The 26,228-nt window shown below is 37.7% G+C and overlaps 1 protein-coding gene across 1 annotated transcript; it reads right to left on the bottom strand.

Annotated features, from left to right (window-relative positions):
- Window positions 1–239: 239 nt before the first annotated feature.
- Window positions 240–16,948, bottom strand: LOC112673038 (zinc finger X-linked protein ZXDB). The gene has a single exon (XM_049107419.1). It carries the CDS (start codon window positions 16,931–16,933, stop codon window positions 14,219–14,221), a length of 2,715 nt encoding a protein of 904 aa, XP_048963376.1. The 5' UTR covers window positions 16,934–16,948; the 3' UTR covers window positions 240–14,218.
- Window positions 16,949–26,228: the final 9,280 nt, after the last annotated feature.

Consider the following 26,228-nt stretch of genomic DNA (forward strand, 5'->3'; position numbering starts at 1 on the left):
AAAAATAAAATGATAAAATACATATCTGCCAATAATTACTTTGAATGTAAATGGACTAAATTTTCCAAAGAATATAGGGTGACAGAATGGCTAACAAACAAACAACAAAAAACAACACCCATCTCTATGTCACCTACAACTCATTTCAGACCTAAAGATATTTGTAGATTGAAAATGAGGGGATGTAGAAACACCTGTCATGCAAATGGATGTTAAAAGAAAGATGAGTAGCAAACATATCAAATGAAGTACACTTTATTTTTAAAGTTTTTATTTAAATTCCAGTTAGTTAACATACAAGGTAATATTAGTTTCAGGCGTACAATATAGTGATTCATCAATTCCACACAACATTCTGTGATCATCACAAGTGCACTCTTTAATCCTGATCATGTATTGAATCTATACTCCCACCCACCTCCCATATGGTAACTATCAGTTTGCTTTCTAACATTAGGAGTATGTTTCTTAGTTTGCTTCTCTCTCTTTCTCTGTCCCTTTGCTCGTTTGTTTTGTTTTTAATTTTCACATATGAATATGGTATTCGTCTTTCTCTGATTTATTTCACTTAGCATAATAATCACCAGCTTCATGTACTTGAAAATGGCAAAATTTTATTCTTTATTGGCATATATATATATATATCATATATATATATATATATCCCACATCTTTATATGTATACACACACACACACACACACATATCCCACATCTTTATCCATTCTTTATCCATTCATCAGTCCATGAACACTTGGGCTGTTTCCATAATTTGGTACTGGAGATAATGCTGCTATAAAAATTGAGGTGCATATATCCCTTTGAATTAGTATTTTTCTATTCTTTGAGGAAAATTCCAAGTAGTGCAGTTACTGGATTATAGGGTAGTTCTGTTGTTAATTTTTGAGGAACCTCTATACTATTTACCACAGTGACTACACCAGTTTGCATTCCCATCAACATTGCAAGAGGGTTCCCCTTTCTCCACTTCCTCACCAACATCTGTTGTTTCTTGTTTTGTTGATTTTAACCATTCTGAGAAATGTGAGGTAGCTCATTGTAGTTTTGTGTTTCCCTGATGATAAGGGGTTTTGAACATCTTATTTTTGTATCTGTTGGCCACCTGTATGTCTTCTTTGGAGAAATGTCTGTTGATGTCTTCTGCTCATTTCTTAATTGGGTTGTTTCTTGGGTATTGAGTTTTGTAAGCTCTTTGTACATTTTGGATACTAGCCCCTTATTAGATATGTCATTTGCATATATCTTTCTGCATTCCAGGCTTTAGGCCCCATTGGTTGCAAGAACTCACAAAATTCAGTCCCTCTCATTTTCCCAGCAAATGGCTATGGGGAAACGTTTTCCTTGTGCATTCCCCTGTGTGCTCCCTCTTCAGTCTCTAGTTGTGTTCTTGGGACTGGGTGAGCCTAGGGTTCTACTCCACAACCACCTTCTTGGATCAAAAAAAGTAGACTTTAAAACAAAGACTGTGAGAAGAGACAAAAAAAGGCACTATGTAATAATAAAGGGGACAATTCCACAAGAAGATATAATAATTTTAAATATTTATATACCCTACATAGGAGCACCAAATTACATAACACAGTTCATAACAAACATAAAAGATCAAATCAGTAGTTATACAATAATAACAGGGGACTTTAATACCCCACTTACATGAATGGACACATCATTTAAACAGAAAATCAATAAGTAAACAATAGCTGTGAATGGCAGTTGGGCCAGATGGATTTAGCAGATATATTCAGCACATGCCATGGTAAAGCACCAGAATACACATTCTTTTCAAGTACACATGTAACATTTTCCAGAATAGATCACATAGTAGCCTTCTCTGATTGACTTATTTCACTCAGCATAATACCCTCCAGTTCCATCCACATCGAAGCAAATGGTGGGCATTATATGGTCTCATTCAATTGGGGAATATAAAAAATAGTGAAAGGGAATAAAGGAGAAAGGAGAAAAAATGAGTGAGAAATATCAGACAGGGAGACGGAACATGAGAGACTCCTAACTCTGGGAAATGAACTAGGGGTGGTAGAAAGGGAGGTGGGTGAGGGGTGGGGGTGACTGGGTGACGGGCACTGGGTGGGGCACTTGATGGGATGAGCACTGGGTGTTATTCTATATGTTGGCAAATTGAACACCAATAAAAATAAATTTATAGGAAAAAAAAAGATCACATTGTAGCCTACAAAACAAGCCTCAACAAATTCAAAAAAATTGAAATCATACAATGCATCTTCTCTGACCATAACGCTATAAAGTTAGAAGTCAACTACAAGAAAAAGATTGGAAAAAGCACAAATACATAGATTTTAAAGAATATGCTACTAAACAATGAATGGGTCAACCAGGAAATCAAAGAAGAAATAAAAAATTATAAAGGAACAAATGAAAATGAAAACACAATGGTCCAAACCTTTTGGTTTGTAGCAAAGGTGATCCCAAGAGGGAAGTACATAGCAATACAAGCCTGCATCAAGATGCAAGAAAAACTCAAATAAACAACCTACCCTTACACCTAAGGGAACTAGAAAAAAAAACAACAAACAAAATCTAAAGCCAAAAGAAGGAAGTAAAAGATGGAGATTAGAGCAGAAATAAGGGATACAGAAATGGAAAAAACAAAACAAAACAATAGAACAGATCAATGGAACCATGAGCTAGTTTTAAAAAAATTAATAAAATTGATAAACCCCTACCTAGACTTATCAAAAAGAAACGAGAAAGGACCAAGATAAAATCCCAATTGAGATATGAGAAATAATAACAAACACCACAGAAATACAAACAATTATAAGAGAATATTATGACAAAATATATGCCACAAATTGGACAACCTGGAAGAAATAGATAAATTCCTAGAAACGTATAAACTACTGAAACTGAAACAGGAAGAAATAGAAAACTTGAACAGACCTATAACTGGTAACAAAATTGTATCTATTTAAAAACTCAAAACAAACAAAAGCCCAGGGCCATATGGCCTCACACGCGAATTCAAACATTTAAAGAAGAGTTAATACCTATTCTTCTCAAACTATTCCAAAAATTGAAAAGGAAGGAAACTTACAAATTCATTCTGTGAGGCCAGAATTATCCAGAAACCAAAATCAGATAGAAACAACAATATAAAAGAGAACTATAGGGGATCCCTTGTTGGCGCAGCGGTTTGGCGCCTGCCTTTGGTCCAGGGCGCGATCCTGGAGACCGGGGATCGAATCCCACATCGGGCTCCCGGTGCATGGAGCCTGCTTCTCCCTCTGCCTGTGTCTCTGCCTCTCTCTCTCTCTCTCTCTCTCTGTCTCTGTGACTATCACAAATAAATAAAAATTAAGAAAAAGAGAACTACAGGCCAATATCCCTGATAAACATAAATGCAAAAATGATCAATAACATACTAGCAAACCAAATGCAACAACACATTAAAATATCATTCATCACAATGAAATGGGATTTATTCCTGGTCTTCAAGTGTGGTTCAATATTCACAAATTGATCAACATGATACATCACATTAATAAAGGAAAGGATAAGAAACATATGATCATTTCAATAGATGCAAAAAAAGCATTTGACAAAGTACAACATCGTGTAAAAAACGATCACCACAGGATTAAAGGGCACATACTTCAACATAATAAGAGCCATATATGGAAAACCTATGGCTAATACCATCCTCAATGGGGAAAAAAAAAAAAAAACAGAACATTTTCCCTATAGTCAGGAACAGGAGAGGGATGTCCCCTCTTACCACTTTTATTTAACATAGTACTATAAGTCCTACCCTCAGCAATCAAATAACAAAAAGAAACTTTCATTAAGGTGGATTATTAGTTTTTAGTGTGTTCATTTTTATAAATTTTATGCCTTTTAGTATCCAAGTTGGCAAGGAAAAAGTAAAACTTTCACTATTTGCAAATGACATGATACTCTATATAGAAAACCTGAAAGATTAAAAACAAACAAAAAAATACCTGCTAGAACTGATAAACAAATTCAATAAAGTAAAGTTGCAAGATGCAAAATCAATGTACAGAAATCTGTTGCATTTCTATATGCCAATAAGGAAGCAGCAGAAGGAGAAATTAAGGATTCAATCTAATTTATAATCACACCAAAAACAATAAGATACCTAAGAATGAACCTACTAAAGAGGTGGAAGACCTATACTCAGAAAATTATTTTCTAGTGAGGGAAAATTATGAAACACTGATGAAAGAAACTGAAGATGGAGGATAGAAGTGGAAAGATATTCCATGCTCATGGATTGAAAGGGTTTTTATTGTTTAAATGTCTATACTACCCATTTTTCATAGACCTAGAACAAACCATCCCACAATTTGTATGAAACCACAAAAGACCCCAGGTAGCCAAATCAACCTTGGAAAAGAAAAGTCAAGTTGAAGGCATCACATTTCTGGACTTCAAGTTATACTACAAAGCCATAGAAATCAAAACAGTATGGTACTGGCACAAAAATAGAGATCAATGGAATAGAATGGAAAATCCAGAAATGAACCCAAAATTATATGATAACTTAATCTTCAACAAATCAGCAAAGAATATCCAAAAAAGACAGTCTCTTCAAAAAGATGATTTTGGGAAAGCTGGACAACATGCCAAAGAATGAAACTGGACTACTTTCTTACACCATACACAAAAATAGATTCAAAATCAATTAAAAACCTAAATGTGAGACCTTAAACCATAAAAGTCATAGAAGAGAACACAGGTAATAACTTCTTTAACACAGTCCATAACAACTTCTTTCTAGGTATGTCTCCTTAGGCGAGGGAAGTAAAAGTAAATATAAACTAGTGGAACTTCATCATAATTAAAAGCTTCTGCACAGTGAAGGAAATAATCAACAAAACTAAATGCAACCTATGGCATGGGAGAAGATATTTGCAAATGATATATCTGATAAAGATATTCAAAATATACGAGAAATACTTATAAAAGTGAATACCCTAAAAATTAATAATCCACTTTAAAGAATATTTAAAGTAGAAATAGTTAAAAGCACCAACTACCAAGATTATCTGCCATGTGAAGTAATTAGTGACATCTAATGTGAGCACATTCTGGCATTTCATAGGCAGGGCCTAAATTTTGAAAACTTTTCACTTTTTACTCTCTTCATTAAATTTCTGAAAGCCAGATGGTATTAGACAGATGACCAATGTTATAATAACATCTATTTGAAAATTTTGTATTACTAACTGCAATTGGAAAATACTAGGCATGTTTCAAAATTGCCATTGTGCTTTTATCCAGATGTTGTCAACCAAAGGCACTTAGAAAAAGTCAAAACATTTGGCTATAAAACAAAATTAACCTGTTGCTGTTTCAATTTTATTTTCTCATATCGATTTTTGGGGAGAATCCTCAATTATTTTTGTAAATTCAGGTACCATTTCATCTTTGAGAAATTTTTGCCCCAAAAGAGATCTGAAGTTTCGAAGGACAATCAGGATCATCTTGCAAAACTTCCTGTGAGCACTGAGTTTTTATAATACACAGTAGATTTAAGTAGTGAAAAGGACTCTCCAATGCTTATAAAAAAAAAACAATAAAATACAAGTCAACCAAATTTTTAGGGTCTCATCTAAAAACTCAGTATTGTAGACAGGTCTTCTAAAAATGGACTATATTACATGCTCTAAAATATATCAGATTAATCAGCAGGATTACATAAACAACAGTGACATACCCAAGTGGGAAAGGGAGTCCTCTAATAACAAAAAAGGAGAAATACAGGTTTTACATAACAGCAATTTGAAAAGTGAGACAATAAAAATATATGACTTATCTCTTTTTCTCTTAGTATATCATGGCATCTGATACAATTTTTATTGATACTATTGATAATTAACAATAAAATGATAATTAGCTCTAAGAAGCATAGGAACTTAAGGTAAGGGACGCTTGGGTGGCTCAGCGGTTGAGTGTCTGCCTTCGGCTCAGGTTGTGGTCCGGGGATCCGGGATTCAATTCTACATCAGGCTCCCTGCGAGGAGCCTGCTTCTCCCTCTGCCTATGTCTCTGCCTCTCTCTTTCTCAGTCTGTGTCTTTCTTTCATGAATAAATAAATAAATCTTTTTTAAAAAAAGGAACTTAAGGTAATTTTACGGGGAAAATTGTTGAATTTCTTAGAAACACCAAGTCCTAAATTTAGTATTAACTAGAATGCCAACATGAATTGAGAGGGAAAATAGTTCTCACTCCATCCAGCAGCTAGTTCTAAAATTAGAACTAGCCTAGGATAACTGCTGGTCTATTCACTGAGTCATTGCCTGTGGAAATTCCATTTCAGCTTTCTATTTTGGCTGATTTCCTCACAAACAGACATGTGACACAGCTACTTTTTTCCACATCCAGTGTAATGTAGTTTCACACAGACTGCAGCATAAACTGGAAAGGGAAAGAAGTCTTGATAAAGGTTAATAATTTATTGGTTTTATCCCAAAGTTAGAATGCTTGAAAGCTGAAATGTCTTTGTTTCTGCTACCATTTGTAGTTGTTTTGCATCTTGGAAACAGTGCTTGCACTAAAGAGAGTTTTATTTTGCCATGGTGTACTTTTTTCCTCTTTCCAAATGTATTAAGTTACCTATATTTTATTCAGAATCCTAAATGATTGCCTTATGATTACCCTGACACTTAAGCACATGATTGGTGAATTCTCAGAATTCTCCATTCAGAATTCCAGTTCTCAGTCCTAAATATCATATTAAATTTATATAACCCTCCTTTCAACTAGTGTACCTACATGAAAGAAATACTTTCTAATTAAAGTCTGTGGGATTTCTGTTTCAGAAATTAAGTTTACTTTGTCTAATATGAGGAAATTTTATTTAGTTTAGTACCATTTATTTTCATGCTAATTAATTTGAAAATAATATGTTTTTATACTATTTCAAAATATCACTTTCAGATATATGTATGTATGTGTATGTGTACACATATGAACACTTACTACATCCAGGATTCTAATCTAGAATAACTAAAAATAAAGCAAAATTTAAAATTTATTTCCCAAAGGATTTTGCTGTAGTTATTTAAGGTACCATTCAAAAGTCTGTGTAAATTTTAATTTAGGGTAGTTTACCCTAATTGCTGCATCCCAGATTAAATTTTAGATTCTTAGAATTTTTTGAAATAGCTTTTGATAAAATGTGCTTTGATTTTTGCCTCTTCACTAATAATCCATATGCTGAGAATGACAACTGCTATTTTAGTTAAATCTGTATTATTCCAAAATAAAACATTTAGAACTGGATTATACGTTATTTTCATTGCCTATTTTTTTATCTCATTGTCTATATCTTAATGTGTATGAGCACAAGGGCAAATTTGTCAAATATATGCTCGAAATACTTGTTTAAATGAATTGATTAAATATACTTTTATATTTTAATTCATAGTGTTTCACACAGAGTAATCACTCAATAATTATCAGCTGCTTAATAAACTGATAACGAGATATTCCCAAGGAATTCACATCTTAACAGTGTTCTTAAGAATCAATGACTAAAAAAAAAAAGAAAAAGAAAAAAAGAATCAATGACTACCCTCCATGGTTAGGATTATTTCAACTATTGTTTCTCTCCTCATTCACCTTTATTAATATTTATTTATCTTGAAAACAAAAAACATGGAAGAAAAGAAATACAAGTGAACAATGTGATAGGAAACTATGGAGGCTTACTTTTTATGATGAAAATAAAATATTTTAAAAAGTGATGTTATTCAAAAACAAAAAAAGCATCATTTGCTGATTATTTAAAATACTAAATTATTTTTTGTAGGTCAAGTAACAGATACTGTGTTTTCCAGGTCCATATATGTCAACAGAAAAGTAGAATGAGATGAAGTGTTCTGTTGACAATGTAGGATAGTAAATTCACCATCAAATAAAATGTAATCACCAGGTATTTATTTGTGCTACTTATTTATTCTTGCTTTTTCTTTGGACTTCATTCCTTCTGAGTTATCACCAATAGTGGTAATGAAAAGTACAAAATATTTTGTACAATGAAAAGTACAAAATATTTTGGGGTAAGTGGATAACAGAGGATGTGATTCCTATGACTGAGTTCTTACACCTTATCAGTCAATGACATAGGGAATTATGAGTAAGAAGCCCCAAAGATCACATGGTAGTTTTAGACAATCCTACTCCTATCTCTTTCCGTCTGAGAAAAATTTCCTTGTAAAACTTACTCTTACAAGGTTTATATTGAGGAACTATTGAAATCAATAACTAAACAGCATCTCCCAAATTATTGAGAAATTATTATATTACTAGATACCACAAAGTATCTGTGAAATATCCATAGTAGGGAAGAGTGTAAGCTTATTTAGATGCAGAGTATTGTGGAGATGTGGCATAAGATTGAAGAGGACTGGGACACCTGGGTGGCTCAGCAGTTGAGCATCTGCCTTTGGCTCAGGGCATGATCCCGGGATTCAGGATGGAGTCCCACATCGGGCTTCCAGCATGGAGCCTGCTTCTCCCTCTGCCTGTGTCTCTGCCTCTCTCTCTCTCTCAGTCTGTGTCTCTCATGAATAAATAAATAAAATCTTTAAAAAAAATATTGAAGAGGACTGTAAATACTCAAAGGCAAAAAAAGTGTAAACATTAAATGTGAATTTGAGAACAGGAACCAGGGAAGATGAAGTGGCCCCCAGTCTAATATTGTGTATAATCCGCAATATGTATAGTTTGCAGCAGAGCAGGTAACGATGACTTATCACTTCCCAATGAATTAAACATACCAGAATCATTTTTTTTCAGATGTACTCCTGAAAAGATTTCAATACCCTTCTTGTTCGTGATAATGAAATGTAATTTTTACAGTCTCCAAGAAATCCTTACTCATTTCTGATCTTGCTTTCTTTTGAAGATTTGTTTGTTTTAGAGAGAGAGTGTGAGCAGGGGGAGGAGTAGGAGAGGAAGAGAGAGAATCTCCAGCAGACTCCCTGCTGAGCACAGAGCCTGATGTGGAACTTGATCTCATGAGATTCAGATCATGACCTGAACTGAAATCAAGGGTCAATCACTTGGGATGCCTGGGTGGCTCAGCGGTTGAGCATCTGCCTTTGGTTCGGGGCATGATCCCTGGTCAGGGGATCCAGTCCCACATCAGGCTCCCTGTAGGGAACCTGCTTCTCTCTCTGTCTCTGCCTCTCTGTATGTCTCTCATTAATAAATAAAATCTTTTTAAAAAAAGTCAGTCACTTAACTGAGCCACCCAGTCACCCATTTTTGCTCTTTTTCTGATGCTTTTGCTTCTTTTTCATTCTCATATATTCAATGAGTCACCAAATTACATTTGTTTTTTCAATTTGGGAATATCTCCAATATCTCTCACTTCCTGCCATGTTTCCACATCAAGTTACCACAGTACGCTGAAATTAGTTTACAATAGACTCCTAAATGATTTTATTCCCTTCCATCAAATCCACATTATGGATAATGGCCACAATAGCCAAACTGTGGAAGGAGCCTCATTGTCCATTGAAAGATGAGTGGATAAAGAAGATGTGGTTTATGTATACAATGGAATATTACTCAGCCATTAGAAATGACAAATACCCACCATTTGCTTCAACGTGGATGGAACTGGAGGGTATTATGCTGAGTGAAGTAAGTCAATCGGAGAAGGACAAACATTCTATGTTCTCATTCATTTGGGGAATATAAATAATAGTGAAAGGGAATATAAGGGAAGGGAGAAGAAATTTGTGGGAAATATCAGAAAGGGAGACAGAACATAAAGACTCCTAACTCTGGGAAACGAACTAGGGGTGGTCAAAAGGGAGGAGGGCGGGGGGTGGGGGAGTTGGGTGACGGGCATTGAGGGGGGCACTTGACGGGATGAGCACTGGGTGTTATTCTGTATGTTGGTAAATTGAACACCAATAAAAAATTAATTTATTAAAAAAATAATAATAAATAAATAAATAAATAAAAACAAAGACAGTTCATGCCAAAGGGGGTGGGGATGAAGTATGGTTGTAAAAAACAAAACAAAAAAAAACACCAAGTCTCACAGAACTCAGATTTGGTCACAAATATTAAACTTTCTGTATATTCATCATTTGACTTTCTTTCTTAAATATCTTCCCTGGGTCTTAACCATGCTCATAATAAAGGCCTACCCACTATGATTGATTTTCATAGCTCTTTAGAGTTAGGCTTCATACTGGCAGTCTAGCCCTAACACTCCAAATTTACCAAACATGAGCCCTGCATTTGAACTAGATGGTCTCTCCCAGTGTCGTGTGGACTATGCCATTTCAAATTCATTCCTGTTCTTTTCTCCCTGGCTAGAATTCATCTACTCTCTTCTCGGCATAACTAAATCTAACCATCCATTAAATCATTGATACTGCCCCACTCTTTTCTTCCAAGCCACTAACTTGATGTCTGAAGTCATGTTTCCTGATATTGTTTAGTTGTGAAATATTTGATATTTGAATTCCTATGTCCTTTCCAAAATTTTAAGATGTGGCTTACATTTTACTTCTCTATATTATTAGTACTCTACCTTGTATTTTGTATGTAGTCAGTAAATTAACTTGAAATATACAGTGAGGTTCTTAGCTTAAAAGCTATTACCAAAGGCCCTGTCAACCCAGATTTGACAAATATAAAAATTCATTTGTAGTATGCACTTTGCTTTTTAGATATAGTTGTGTTCTGACAAAGAGCTTAGATAATCTGTTCTCTAAGTCCCCAACACATTTTAGTTTTTTAAATTGCCAGTAAAAACTTTTGTTCAAAGCAATATATACACAAATTTTAGCTCAGCCTTATATTTTCATTAGCACATATTTTGAGTGAGCTATATCTAAATTATCAAGTGGGGGCGCCTGGGTGGCTCAGTTGGTTAAGTGTCTGGCTTTGGCTCAGGTCATGATCCTAGAGTCCAGGGATCAGGTCCTGCATCTGGCTCCCCACTAGGTGGGGAGTCTGCTTCTTCCTCTGCTCCTTCCCAGCTCATGCTACTGCTCTCATCCTCTGTTTCTCACTCTCGCTCTCTCTCAAATAAATAAATAAAGTCCTTAAAAGAATATCAAGTGGATCTGTTTGGTATCAATAATTACTAAAGGATTATGAGTATTCCCAAAAAGGGGGTTAATCAATGTTTTATCTGGAATCAAAGAGTAGTCATGAATACTCTATTATACCAAGTCTTCTCTTATTTTTCCTGGATGGCAATATGAAGATTTAATCCACAAAGAAAAGTGATCCCCATATTCTATCAAGTCTTACTTCTGCTAGACGTTCAATTATGTAATACTATAATGAAATGATAAAAATGTCAAGCTTAACATATTTTAGCTTATGATGAACATGTTCAACAGAGTTCCCTGGATGCAAATCTTTCTGCAAAGCATTTTGATACAGTGTTTTCAATTGGCAAAATTGAAAACAAGGACTTAAGAGGTATGTAAGGCAAATGGGATAACACTGAATCATGTTCCATTATTTTTAAATGGCATTTTTATGCCAACACTAACAGAAATGTAGCCATTATGTTTGCAGTTACACTTCTGACTGTAACATTATGCCATTTCCACCATCTTACTGGGAAAATGGTACTGAAAAAAGAAATCTTTTGAACAAATAGATTGAAAGAAACTGTGTGAGCCCAAAAACAACTACAAGATTTTTTATCTTCAAGGAACGTAATATTTGTCCATTGAAAATTCCACAGAATATAATAGTTGTTAAAGGAAAGAAAGAGGATTGGGGGATTAAAGAAACAAAGTGAAATAATTTTAAAATATTCTTATGGTAAAAAAATAAAATATTCTTATGATCATATTTTTTAATTCTTTAAATTTTATTTATTCATGAGAGACACACACACACACAGAGAGAGAGAGAGAGAGAGGCAGAGACATAGGCAGAAGGAGCCTGATACGGGCCTCGGATCCTGGGACTCCAGGATCATGCCCTCGGCCAAAGGCAGGCAGGCACTAAACTGCTGAGCCACCGAGGGATCCCCTATGGTTATATATCTTAACAGATGCCTATAACTTGCATGTTTACCTCAGACCTCTATATTCCTATCTGTAGGAAAAGAAGAAAAGTCTATTTAAGGGGACTTAACTAATGACAACACATTTCCAAAATGGGCTTAAAATCTCTCCAAAGTGCTGAGGGATAACTGTTAAATAGTTAGAAATAATCATACTCTGACCACTTCTTTGAATTACAAATTTATGTATATACTTCTTGCTTTTTCACTGAATGAGCACAACCAATTTAAAAAACAGATAGCAAAGTTGCATTTCAAAGTGGCAAATTATAAAGTGCACTGCAAAAGTGCTCTAATTGTCATCCACAAACATCTACATGCAAGCAGCACTGGGGTAGAATGTTTCAGAGCAACGAATAGTGTTTGCTAGCAGAACAACATGGTGACAAAATTTAGAAAAGTAAAAGAACATGTCTCATGGAAACCCAACAAAAAATTCCCCATTATCATTTGATTTATATAGAAATACATTGACATCTAAATCCAGAAAATAATTTTGTAATGCATACTCAGACTTGCAGTAAATACTGTGACTGAAAAATGGGCCATGAAGGGAATGGCTGAGAGATGGTTACCATGAAAATGACCTAATTAAAATTTAAAAGGAAAAAATCATGACAGAAACTGATATGCAGATGTTAGAGAATAGGTTGGAGAGAGAACAGAGCCTGAAGAAGGGAAGAGACATCAATTACAATGGAATAAGACAAGTGGTTATAAACAAAAGTGATCATGGAACTCAGAAGAATAAAATGGGCGTTGAAGTAAATAAATAAATAAGTAAATAAATAAATATGTGTATAATAAATATAAAATTCATTTATAATGTGACTTAGGTAAATTTTAATTTTCCATATAAGTTATAGTTAAAACTTTGCCACAACTATCTCACAATATCGTGAGGCTCAAATATAAGTTGTGAAAGTGCTACATCAACTCTAAAATGCTATACTCAAGTAAGACAGACAATATTTACTAAAAATGCAAATGAAACCTCTCATTCCAACTCAGGGAGAAGGCAAGCAATGAGTTCTCTGAGACACAGAGGGAGAAAATTTCACCCTGATCCATTCCCAGATTATCTTGGAATCACAGGCTCTATATATTCACTCTACGGGCCAGCTTTGAATGCAGAGCAAATATACTATATAATTCAGACTAAGAGACTTGTGGCCAATGATACACAAGAAATGTATGGAGAAAAATCCTTCTTCTTTGTGGAAGAAAGAGATTCCCTTCCCACTACTTAAACTTCATAAATGTTTATTGCCTGCATAAATGTCATAGTGAAATATGCTAATTTCTCCTCTTTGAGGAAGGAATGAGAGGGGTAGGAAAGAAGATAAAGAGTCGCTAAAACATGCCAAAACCCATAACATTCTCCCCAAAAAACTAACTCCTGGGAGAGAAAAATAAGTCTATGATGCACCAGGTATGTGTACATTATAATGACCATTTTACAGCTACGGAACTGAAGCCTACTGATGCTACCTACATGACTTATTTAAGGCCACTTATCCAATACCACAATAAAACTATTTCTGGGTTTTTATCATATCAAAGCTCTGGCATTTTCCAAATACAGCCTTCCATTGGAAAAAAAAAAGCAAGAAGAATAAGGAAGTAAATAGAACTAAACCATATTTTTAGTTTTCTTTCTTAAAGATCTATCATGAAATTTTAGAAATATTTGACATTCTGTAAAATTTCCATTAAAATTTTAAAGTTAAACACCATTTCCACAATCTCTGATCATTAACTCTCAATGCATTTTCATTATATTAGAAGCACATGCAATAGTAAATCATGGTAAGATTTCCTAAAATTTTCAAGAAAGAACTCAAAATCATTAAATACAGAGTTAAAAAGACCTTAGAAACAATCAATTCAAACCACCTCATTTTATAAATAAGGAAATTAAGGCTCAGATAGATTAAGTGACTTGCTCAGGGTCACACAACTCGACAGTTCCAGAGTCAAGATCATAATTTAAATCTCCAGACTTGTAGCCCAGGGCTTTGTTCTTTTTCAAACCTATAAGAAATGACTACTGGATTTAAACATTTAGTCCAGAATATCCTTAAAATGGAGTGTAATTCATAAGAATAAGCCACGTGGCAAGGAATTAATAGTTAGTTCATACCAAAAATGAGCTGCCAGTCACTGTGATAAGATCTGTTTCTTTCTGAGAACCATGGTTTCCTGCTGGACTGGAGAATCCAAACTGGGTCTCTTCCTCCTGTCCAAAGAAGTCAGAGTCAGGATGTACATTCCATTCTGCTTTGGTTGGCGTCAGTAGTTCCGAGACACTGTTTTCACAAAGGGTGCTTGAAGGAGTCAGAGCATCTGTGTCCACTGTAAGCTTACTGCTGGGGGTCAAAGCCTGGGGCTCTTGACTCGAGTTTTTCATAGCCAAAGAGCCCAGAGATACCAATGGCCCCACACTTAGATTTGAGACATCATCCATATCTAAGGGACTCTGCTGAAAACCAGAGGCTGTCGTTCCAAAAAAGAGAGAGGTATCCAGACTCTGAGGAAGGTCACTGGTGGCCATCAAGGCCCGAGGGTCCACAGCCTGCCCTAATGAATTATTATTATTAGCAGGGAGGCTCCCTGCCAGAGTTGAACTCACAGAAGCCACATCAATAGTCAAGATTCCAGAGTTTGCCAATGCTGTGTCCAGCACTGCAGCGGAGCTACTGCCAGGCACATCAGAGGAGAGAGACACTAGCTCTGCATCACTGAGGTCATTCTGTCCCTGGCTGGTAAGTTCACTGCTGGGCGTAAGAGAATTTGCAGCTTCTAGCTGAGCTAAGAGATCCTGGCCAAGGTTGTGCCTTTTGGCCAAGTGGGTCTTCATGCTGTGCTTGGATGTGAAGAGCTTATTACAAGTAGAGACTGGGCAGCGGCTTTTCCAGGTGTCCACGTCCTGCAAGTGTTTCTTGGAGTGAATGTAGAGACTACTGCGAGCAGAGAACCTGGCACAGCAGCCTTCCACAGGGCACACAAAAGGCTTTGTGCCCAGGTGGGTTATGCTGTGGCCTTTCAGATGCTCAGCCCTTGTGAAAGATTTCCCACAGCCTTCCACAGGGCACATGAACCTCCGGTCATCCTCGTGCTTCCTTTTGTGCCTCAAGAGTTTGGACATGCTGGTGAAGTTCCAGCCACAGCCGTCAAAGTCACAAAGGAAAGGTCTCTCACCTGTGTGGCTCCGCAGGTGAATTTTCAGGCGACAAGCCTTGTCGTACTGTTTGCTACAGCCTGGAAAAGAGCAGGAAAAGAGTTCCTGTTCCCTGAAATGGGCACGGTTATGGGAAAACAGGGCACTCACTGTGATAAACGTCTTCTTGCAGCCGGAAAATGCGCACTGGTATGGCCTCTCAGGTTCGAAATGGCTGCGCTGGTGGGCGCTGAGTTTGGCCTGAGTGGGGAAGCTCTCCTCGCACACCTCGCATTTGAACGAGTTCTCCTGCTCATGGCCCTTCATGTGCGCCTTGAGGTTATACACCGTGGTGAAGCTCTTGCCACAGCCCTCCGCAGGGCAACCAAAGGGCCGCAGTTTGTCGTGCGACTGCAGGTGCCTCTTGAGCTTGTAGGAGGTGGTGAAAGTCCATCCACAGCCGCCCAGGGGGCACTTGAAGGGCCGCTGGCCCTGGCTGCTGCTGTGAGTCAGCAGGTGCACCTTCAGCTGGTGCTTCTTGGCGAAGGTCTGTCCGCACTGCGCCTCGGGACACAGGTACAGCACCACGCCCGGGCCCGGGCCCAGCGGCCTGCGGGGACTCTCGGCTGCGGCCCGGCCCTCTGCCTCCTCCTCAGGCGCTGGGGCCGGCGCCGGTTCAGCCGGCTCGGCCAGCAGGAGGTCGGGCGGCAGCTCAGGGCAGTCGTTGGGCTGGACCCCCGCTTGCGGAGCCATCAGACCCCCAGGCTGAGGGGCAGGCGCGACTTCAGGCTCCCAGGCTGGCGGCGGGGGTGTGGCCAGGGTGAGGACACCGTTCTCGAAGCGCAAGAGCAGGTTTTGGTTGTGGATGGTGACGGTGCCCGTGAAGGCCGCGGCGGGTGCCAGACTTGGGGCGGGGATCGGGTTCTGGGCCGGGGCTGGGGCGGGGACTGCAGACAGGCAGCGGGGGCCTAGCGCCTGGCGGCCCGCGGGATTCGCGCCACTCTCACCCTGCTGCAGCTGTGGGACCGACTCGGCCTCCTCCCTCCATACAGGCCCTGCGGCCTGGCCATCGCCCGCGGTCTCCACATCGCCACCCACCGGGTCCAGCAGCACCAGGAAGAAGTCATCGCTGTCGCCGCCACTAGCATAATCCGACCTGGGCGCCAACGGGCTCAGGCCCGGGCCCCGTGAGGCCGCGCGGGCCTCCTCGCGCCGCCTCCCGGACCCGCCATCTTGGGGGCCCCGGAGCAGCAGGAGGCGGCGCGCGGGGACCTGGCCAGCCCGCGGGTCAGGGCCGCCGTGGAACCGGCTGCCGCCCGCGGGGCTGCCAGCACCACCACTCTGTCGTGTCCCACGAGGCGGGAGCAGCCTTGGGCTTTCCATCTCCGAGGCGGTGAGGCTCGGCTGGAACCGGAGCCGCGGAGGAGGCGCGACCCCGCCCCCTGCCGCGGGCCCGAACACGTTCCTGAAAGGAAAAAAAAAAATGTGCAATGCGCAGAAACTGGCCCTATCAGATATTAAAACGTGTTTAACGACACAGTGATTTAAATATTCTGGTACTGGATCTCTGGAACAGAATAGAAAGCCCAGAGGCAGAGCCTCGTATGCACAAGTAAGTTCTACACCCAGTATTTGTAGGAAATCAAGGATGTCTTCCCAGATAGTGGGGAAATGAAAGTTCATTCGGTACATTTAACCGAGCAATCTATCTGCTAAATGCAACTTAAATCTCTGTGTCATTATATACACCAAAATAAACACCCCCACTCCCTCCCAGTGCTAAGTATGGTGCTTTTAAAAAAATTGTTTGCTGGTTGGCTGCCTGGCTGGCTGGCTGGATTTATCAATCCAGTGAGAGAAAATTCCTGGAACAATAACACTTTGTGTCAACATCAAAGTACCGTAATGCTAGCAAATTCAAATGAAAATGATGTCCTTTTCTTTTTTATTTATTTATTTTTTATTTTTTTCTGGGTAGCTTCCATATCCAGAACTGTCTTGAAAAAGGTCCTCAGGAAAATTTGTCTTACAGTTCGTTTTTTTTTTTTTTTTTTGGCTTGCTGATGTGATGCAGAAATTAGAATGAGTAAGAGGTGAGGCCAAAACAGATTACCACTGTTCAGCCTAGAAGTGCAAAGCTTGGAAGATGAAACAATTTATACTGAATCCTGGAAAACCCAACCCACTCCTGGGTCCTTCCAAGACAGTGCCCAACCTAAACCAACTCTTTGCCATTACATCATGGTAAATCTCATGTCCAATCCCACAGCATTCCTCAGAACATTCCTCTGTTAATGCTAGATTCTCCAGCACATGGAGGTCTCTGGACAGAGTACCAGTTAAATGTGGTAAGATTAAACCCTAAGGCACTGTGATGGACTCTACTGAGAAAAATGCACATATGACCATGTTCAATCGTCCTGGCGTACCTGCTTGCATTTCAGCGTGGTGGCCCAATCTCATTGTAATGGATTTGGCCTGTGATGCCTTAGTGATTGTATTAATGATGATGATGATTTTCCGACTTGTCTGTCATCTGTGATTTGGGAAATGATATCAATAAAGGGTGAAATATCTAGCAAGGGAAAGGCTTAGAGTGATGACTAGATTATTGGATACATATAGTTTAAATAATCCCCACTTTCCCCCTTTTTAATGATAATGGACACTTGCTGATCTCTTGATAGGAAGAACAATTTTATTATCCCTTACATCTGAAACCTCGTCAAAATTTTTACTTCACATATTTTCCTTCTGTTACATTTTTAAAGGAAGCCATTTTTAAAATCTGAGATATAGAGGAGTGCATAAAACATATCTGCCAGATTTAGATAACTTATAAAAATAAAAACCTAATTAAGTCATTTTTGAAAACGGCCCCTTGCTCAACTGGGAGACTGCTTCTGTGTCTCTCACTCTCTGCCCCTCTGTCCTGCTCATGTGCACTCTCACCATTTCTCACTCAAATGAATAAATAAAATCTTTAAAACAAAAACAAAACAAACAAAATAAAACAAGGAAAACAACCAAACACCCATGTATCTAGGATCAAGATCAAGAAACAGACCATTGCCAGCTTTCCTGGGTACAGACAGTATTCCTCTCAATCACAACCCGTGCCCTTCCTTATAGATAAAGTTATTATCCCGACATTGCAATAATCATTTCAGTGCTTTCTTTATAGCTTTACCATTTTTTGTACACATTCTTAAATAATATAGTTTATACTAAGTTATATAAATTGAATTGCATGCTTCCTTTGATCGCTTGTTTCTCTCACACTGTATCATATACATGTGACTTGATAGACTCATCCAAGTTGTTCAAGATAGTTGTAAATCCTTTATCCCCATTGTTGACTAGCATTCCAGTGTATAGTTTTAGTGAAGTGATTATGATATAATCATACAGTTCTACAGTGGATGGACACTAGAGTTGTTTCTAGTTTTTAACTACTATGAACAATGTTGCAGTAAACATTCCTGGAAATTTCCCATGGAACACATGTGTAGAAGTCTCTTGGGTATACCTCCAAAACCACATTCACTTGGATATAGGGTATGAATATCTTCAGTTTTTCTAGATGACGCCAAATTGGTTTCTGTAGTAGTGGTGCCAATTTACTATTTCACAAGTAGCATAGAGTTTTTGCTGCTAGACATCTTCACCTACATGTAAGATTGCAAAAATGTTTTTTTTTTTTACTATTACTGTTCAGCTTTGGCATATTCTTATGTTTATGAGCCTTTGGATTTTCTCTTCTGTGAAAGAACTGTTCAAGTTTAACTCTGTCAGCCATTCTTCTATTTTCCGTCTTCACTTACTCATTTATTGAGTTCTTTATGTATTTTAAATACTAGTCCTTCGATTATATGTTTGGCCAAAATATTCCCTTGCTCTGCTGCTTGCATTTTCACTTTCTTTATGCTATGCTTTGTGAACAGATGTTATACAGTCAAATTATCATTCTTTTCTTTATTATTAGTACTTATCTGTTTAAGAAGTCTGTCCCTTCCTTGGGGCTGTGAACATATTCTCTATATTGTCTTCTAAAATAGTCATGGTTTTGTCTTTCACAGTTATGTGTTAATCCCCCCACAAGTGATGCTTTTGTATGGTGTTGAGTAGGGTTCTATTCCCCACCCACCCCTGCCTGATTGTCTCAGTGAACCACGTTTGAAAAGTCTGCTCTTTTCCAAATTATTTACAGCAACGCATGTATCATAAATCACTATGTATTCTGGGGCTGAGAGAGAGTACTCAAGGATAGACCAATTTGGAGTGGGGAATCCCTTCTCCAAGGCTGGAATTCACACCTCATTGGAGAAAGTATAGGAGAAACTGTTGGATGGCAGAGAAGTTTGCTGGTTTGTGGGAACTAGAGCGGGTTTTCAGAACCAGAGCTGGTCTACAGTTACAGGGTAAGCAGGACACAACCCTATGGAACACATCAATGTGGACAAGCCACAACTAGTGGCATTGTGTTTGGGCATGTAGTAGAATTTTAGTATATGTGCTGCCGAAGCGAGCACTTGGGCATGTAGTAGAAATAGGGATGTTGGTGGAGTTAGAGGCCTGGAGCTAAAAATGTCCTGCATGTAGAATCAGAAGGGCCTTGGTGTTGGGAGGGCTGTAGCACTGGGAGAACTAGAGAGGATAAACCTGTTGTTGGACAGAACGTAAGGGGGGGCAGAGTGGGGAGCAGTAGAGAAAGTAAGCAGAGAGAATCAGTGGGCAGGTGGTTTAGAGCACAGGATGTCTCTATGAAGAAAGTCACAGAAAGCTGATCGCCAGGCCACACCAGGATTGCACATTCAATGAGGACAGTTGTTCTCGTCTCCTGCCTGGGGCAGAGCACTGAGAATATCCTCATACCCTTGCCTCTAAGAACCGGAAATAAGAGGGGAGGCATTTCCTTCAATCTCCCTCCAGTGTCTTCTACTGAGAAAATATAACATTGTGTCACTTTGAAGGAGAGATACCTAAAAATTTTGTCTACTATCAGAGAGCATGTTTTGAAGGGTGAATTTAGAGTGGAGAAGCACTACATTAATAATTGGCTTCATGTACTTTATCAGTTTAAGGGATTCACTTCTATTCTTAGCGTGCATGAATAGCAGACACCCTACCTGCCAGGGTTATTGTTAGCTCACCCAAGGAATAGTATCATCCTGTTATTTCTCTGGTAAATTAATGATTAAAGAAGTAGGACTGGCCACTGCAGAAGCCTTAATAGACTACTTAGGATTCTTGGTGGACCTAAGGTTCCCTGGCCTGAACTGAGTTTTGCTGCAAAACCCAGGCTCTGGCACAAAGGGTTATCATGAGGCTAGGGCAGAGAGCCTGTGAGCCCTGCATTCTAGTCCTACCCAGGGCTTGTCTGCTCCACCTGCAAGGAGATCCTTGGCATATGGTGAGATTGTCTCTCTCACTATAGTGTTGTCCTTGAGAATAGAGTACTTTATACCCTAAATGCTACTCTGCATTCCTGGCAGCCACACCTAACTAAACAGGAAGAAAAGATGCTTGGATTTCATTTAAAATCATGCCCAACAGAGCCCCGGCCATGGAGGAGCAAGGCATAAGATTCCTTTGTTATACTTACAAAGCGTATATAGTTACCATTTTTGGAAATGTGTGTGGTTTCTTTATACTTATCTCAACCGGTTTTAGGCTCTAAAGTGGACAAAAGTTGTTGGGAGAAAATGGCACATATTTTTGCCATTCATAAGTGGCAAGCGGTTCATTCTGTAGCGATTGGCTTGTAACTTATATTGAGAAGAGACATTTTCACTAAAACCAAACCAAACCAAACCTTTTTCTTTCTGTAGGCCTATATTTAATAGAATAAGATACCACTAGGTCAGGAGGAAAATATTGTAAAAATTGCTCTTATACTGTCTTCCTAGTATTACCAGTGTATTAAGCATATTCACCTCTTGGGCTCAGAAACCACACAAAACAAATCAGCCCACACCTTTCTTTTCACACAGATGACTGAATTGGCTTCTTATTGCAGGCACCCTCAGACCTTGTACATGAGGACTTGTGTATGAACAGGGAGTTTGTCCTGTAAATGCTGCTTGGACCTGCTGCCTGGTCAAGCTCTCATAACTGCCACTGTGGTAATGGTGAGATACAAATGTGAAATGTGAAACTTTTAAAGTTTGATACGGTGTTATATTAGTTTTAGCTGTAAAATATAGTGAATTCAACAATTCTATACATTACCCATTGCTCATTAAGACAAGTGCACTCCTTAATCCCCATCACTTATTTAACCCGTCCCCATACTACCTTCCCACTGGTAATCATCAGTTTGTTCTCTGTGATTAAAGTGTGTTTCTTGATTAGTCTCTCTCTCTCTCTCTTCTCTCTGTCCGTTTTTTTTCCCCTTTGCTCCTTTGTTTTGTTTCTTAAATTCTACATACGAGTGAAATCATATGACTTATTTCACTTAGCATTATACGCTCTAGCTCCATCCATGTTGTTACAAATGGCAAGATTTCATTATTTTTCATGGCTGAATAATTAATATATATATTATATGATGTGAGATATATATATATATATATATATATATATATATATATATATCACATCTTTTTTTATCCATTCATCATTTGAAGGACACTTGGGCTGCTTCCATAATTTGCCTATTGTAAATAATGTTGCTATAAACATAAGGGTGCAAGTATCCCTTTGAATTAGTGTTTTAGTATTCTTGGGATAAATGCCCAGCAGTGTGATTGCTGGATCATGGGGTAGTTATATTTTTAACTTTGAGATAATCTCTCATACCATTTTCCACAGTGATGTTGAGCATCTTTTCATGTGTCTATTTCCCATCTGGATATCTTCATTAGAGAAATGTCTGTTTATGTGTCTGCCCATTTTTAATTGGATTATTTGATTTTTTGGTGTTGAGTTGTATAAATTCTTTGTATATTTTTTATACTAACCCCTTACCAGATAAATCATTTGCAAATATCTTCTCCCATTCATTAGGTTGTCTTTCCTTGTTGTGCTTTTAATTTTGATGCGGTCCTAATAGTTTATTTTTCCTTTTGTTTCTCTTGCTTTAGGAGATATACCTAGAAAAATGTTGCTATGGTAGATGTCAGAAAATTTGATGCCTTTACTGTCTACTAGATGTTTCCAGTTTTTGACTATTACAAATAAAACTGCTATGAATATTTATGTGCAAGACTGTGTGGACATATGCTTTCCCTTCTTCTAGATAAAAAGAGCAACAGTATGGTAAGTATATGTTTATCATTTTAAGAAATTGCACAGCTGTTTCCAAACATCCATAACCACATATATTCATGTCATGTAGTCATGGAGCCCTAGTAATTTCAGTTTTTTTTTTTAATTTGAGCCATTCTAATAGGTGTATTGTGGTATATCATTTTAGTTTTAACTAGCATTTCCCTAATTATAATGTTGAGCATCTTTTCATGAGCTTAACTGCCATCCATTTATCTTATTTGATGAAGAATCTGTTCTAATATTTGCCCATTATAATTGTGTTGTTTGCTTACCACTTATTGACTTTTAAGGGTTCTTTATATATTAAAATTACAAGCCCTGCGATGGTTACATGTTTCACAGATATTTTCTCCCGTTCTGTGTCTTAATTTTTACTTTTCTGGTAGTGTCCGTAGTAGAACAAAGTATTTTAATTTGGACGAGGTCCAATTTACTGATTTTGTCTATTATACTTCATATTTTTGGCAACCTACTTAAGATATTTTTACCAAATCCACATTCACTTAAATTTTGTCCTATTTTTTTCTTATAAAAATGTTGTAGTCTTAACTCTTACATTCAAGTCTAATGTCTTAATTTTTGTATGTTGTGTAAAGTAAGGATTGACCATCATTTATTTTAACCAATTGTTGTAGCATCAGTCCCTGATTACGCTATCTTTTCTCCACTGAATTAACTTTGCAGTTTTGTTGACAATCAGTTGACTATATCCATATGGGTCTCTTTCCAGATTCTTCTCCTAAACTGATCGATGTGCCTACCTTTATGCCAATGCCACACTTTTCTCAATGCTATTGCTTTGTAGTAAGTCTTGGAAACTAGCAATACAAGGCCTACAGCATGGTTATCCTTTTTCAAAATACTTTCAGATATTATAAGTCCTATGCATTTCCATATAAATCTTAGAAATATCTTGTCATCGTTTGGAGACAATTCTTTATAGGTCTTATATTTCTACTTGAACTCTGATTGGAGACATTAAGAGCTTTTGTTCCAAACTATTTTTCAATGCTATTTGCATTACAAACAGCCTTGGAAGAAAGTAGAGATTGTGTTCCCTTCTGGGACAGAGGGCATACATATGTGCTATGCAGGAACATAAAGATGGTACTACCCTCTGAGGATGTTCACTACATGTCCATTTAAAAAGTCCATTTAAAACAATGGAGTTTCGTACACTATAATGCAAACCCATTGTTTGCATATCATACATCTGCAGTGCTTCTTATCATTAGCCTGAGACTTGGGGACTGAGGCTAACCACTGCAAAGAAGTTCATGCTACCTGCTGTGGAATGACTAATAAACCATCCTTTTTATGTCTGACTTAGGTGTCTTGTATCTTCTTCCAGTATCTATGAAACTGTCAGATCAAATTGTTAGTTTACAAGTTGGGTAAAAACTTACACCTTTCACAGTTCTTGACACACAGTTGCCAAAAAGATATTGTCCAAAGTAAATGCTGACATCTCCAAATCCTAACTGTAGTGGATAGACACAACCAGTGCATATTTAGATGTCTTGCTGTCAGAGAGTTACCAGCCAACTTGAGGATATTGCTCTTATGTGACATTGATGATTTTTTTGACTCATCAGGAAAGCCAATATTTGTTAGAGTGTTTGTCTCTTTCAGGCTCCCAATAAACACATATACTACTGAATACAACTCATGCATTATTTCCTTTTCACTGGCTTATATGCTATTTTGGGGCCCAAGAGCCCACAAAAGAGCTTTTATTTTTGTTTTAATTTTGTTTTTACACAAAAGTAACCAGTCATGGGGCACCTGGGGAGCTCAGTCACTTAAGCATCTAACTGGCTTTTTTTTTTTTTTTTTTAGATTTTATTTATTTATTCATGAGAGACACAGAGAGAGGCAGAGACATAGGCAGAAGGAGAAGCAGACTCCCCATGGGGAGCCCGATGTGGGACTCGATTCCAGGACTCCAGGATCATGCCCTGAACTGAAGGCAGACACTCAAACACTGAGACACCCAGACGTCCCAAACATCTAACTCTTGATTTCAGCTCAGGTCATGATCTCAGGTTTGCGAGTCCTGAGTTGGGCTTCACGTTCAGCAGGGAGTCTGCTTCTCTCTCTCTCTCTCTCTCTCTCTCTCTCTCTGCCTCTCCCCCAGCCCACAGTCTCTCTAAAATAAATAAATAAAATTTTAAAATAAATAAATAAATAAATAAATAAATAAATAAATAAATAAATCTTTTAAAAGACATTACCAGTCACACACAACTATTTGTTGCACTTTTTAGGACTTTTTAAAAAATGTATATATTAATATATATATTTTTTTTGGGGGAGAGGCAATTTTATTTTTTAATTTCATGCTTGAAATTCACAAATGTACATGAAGTACTATGTAAACTTTAGGATAGCATTATTTGACTTGAGCAATATCACCTCAATCTAAGTTTAACTGTGGAAATACAATTTGGCCTTTCTGCTTTAAAATGTCAAAAAGCCACCAAATTAGAATAGGGTACTTACAATTAGAATTTTTAAATTGAGTCTCCCATACAGATTTGTAAGTTACTGTTGGATTAACTGTTATATTTAGGTAAAACACGTTATCAAGATATTATGCAAGAAATTACATCTTTTGCATTAATGGTCCCCTGGGTTGCACTTGGACTAGTAACAAAAAATATATATACTGACATCATACACTAAACTATATTCATATTATAGATTACAAAAAATATTGAAAGCCAGAATGAATCTTTAAGGTTGGAGGGACCCTTTAATAGTTTAATCTTTGGGCTTAAGAAAGAAAAATCAGTCCCATACTGCATCTCACCTCTCTTAAAAATAGGAAGTGTTTTAGCAGCTTAAAACCTTTAGTTATATAAAACTAATTACACTAGGCTTTACTTTGAAATATAGTTTACAACCAGATCAATTATACATACACTGGCACTTTAGCACAAGGGCAAACTTTTAAAAACAAATTATTTTGGACCTTTAAAATCAGGCCATAGTATAAAAACAGAGTCCATGGTCTTACATTCAGCAAATTCATACTAAAATATTCTATTTTTGTAGGATAAATGCCAACAAAACTTTACATATACTACAAGTTTATTACATATATTTACATGGCTCTTTCCTAAGGTACTTAAAACTCTCACATTATACAGCTCCCCACTTCAAGTAAGCTTTTCAGGGAATGATTTGAGACCAGATCACTGTCAGAATAGCTTATGCAGTGCTGTAATACAAAAATGTATTTTGAAAGCTACTCAGTGACCACCAAATACTGTTTCTGTAAGAAATGGTTTTGGTGCATTAGTTGGCAGACACCCACCGCATGAAACAAACGGCCATTGGGATATATGGTCTCATCTAAATTAGATAGCCCTTTTCCACATTTCACCAGCATAGGTTTACAAAAATGCAACTATTCTCTAAGAAAAACTCACATTTTCTTTTTGGCAGTGCATCGGGTTGTTGTCATATTCCTGGTTTGGGTGTTTCTAGGACTTTAAACTGTTAAATATTCAACTACTCCAATCCCTGTAGGTCTTAACTGGATGCTTATAATCAGATTCACTAGCTTCCAACAAGTAAATCTACTGATCCATGAAGGATAATCTTAAATTAGTATTTGTGCCCAACAAACAATAGGAAAAGTTGATTACCATTCACCAAATCTAAATTTGACAGGTTTCATTTAAGAGTTACTCAATCGAGAACACAGTAT

This window comes from Canis lupus, chromosome X, assembly GCF_003254725.2.
Source record: "Canis lupus dingo isolate Sandy chromosome X, ASM325472v2, whole genome shotgun sequence".
NCBI lineage: Eukaryota > Metazoa > Chordata > Mammalia > Carnivora > Canidae > Canis > Canis lupus.

Bases quoted from the DNA above. Each gene is read 5' to 3' on its own strand.
- LOC112673038 (XM_049107419.1), bottom strand. From the start codon at position 16,933: ATGTACCGAATGAACTTTCATTTCCCCACTATCTGGGAAGACATCCTT.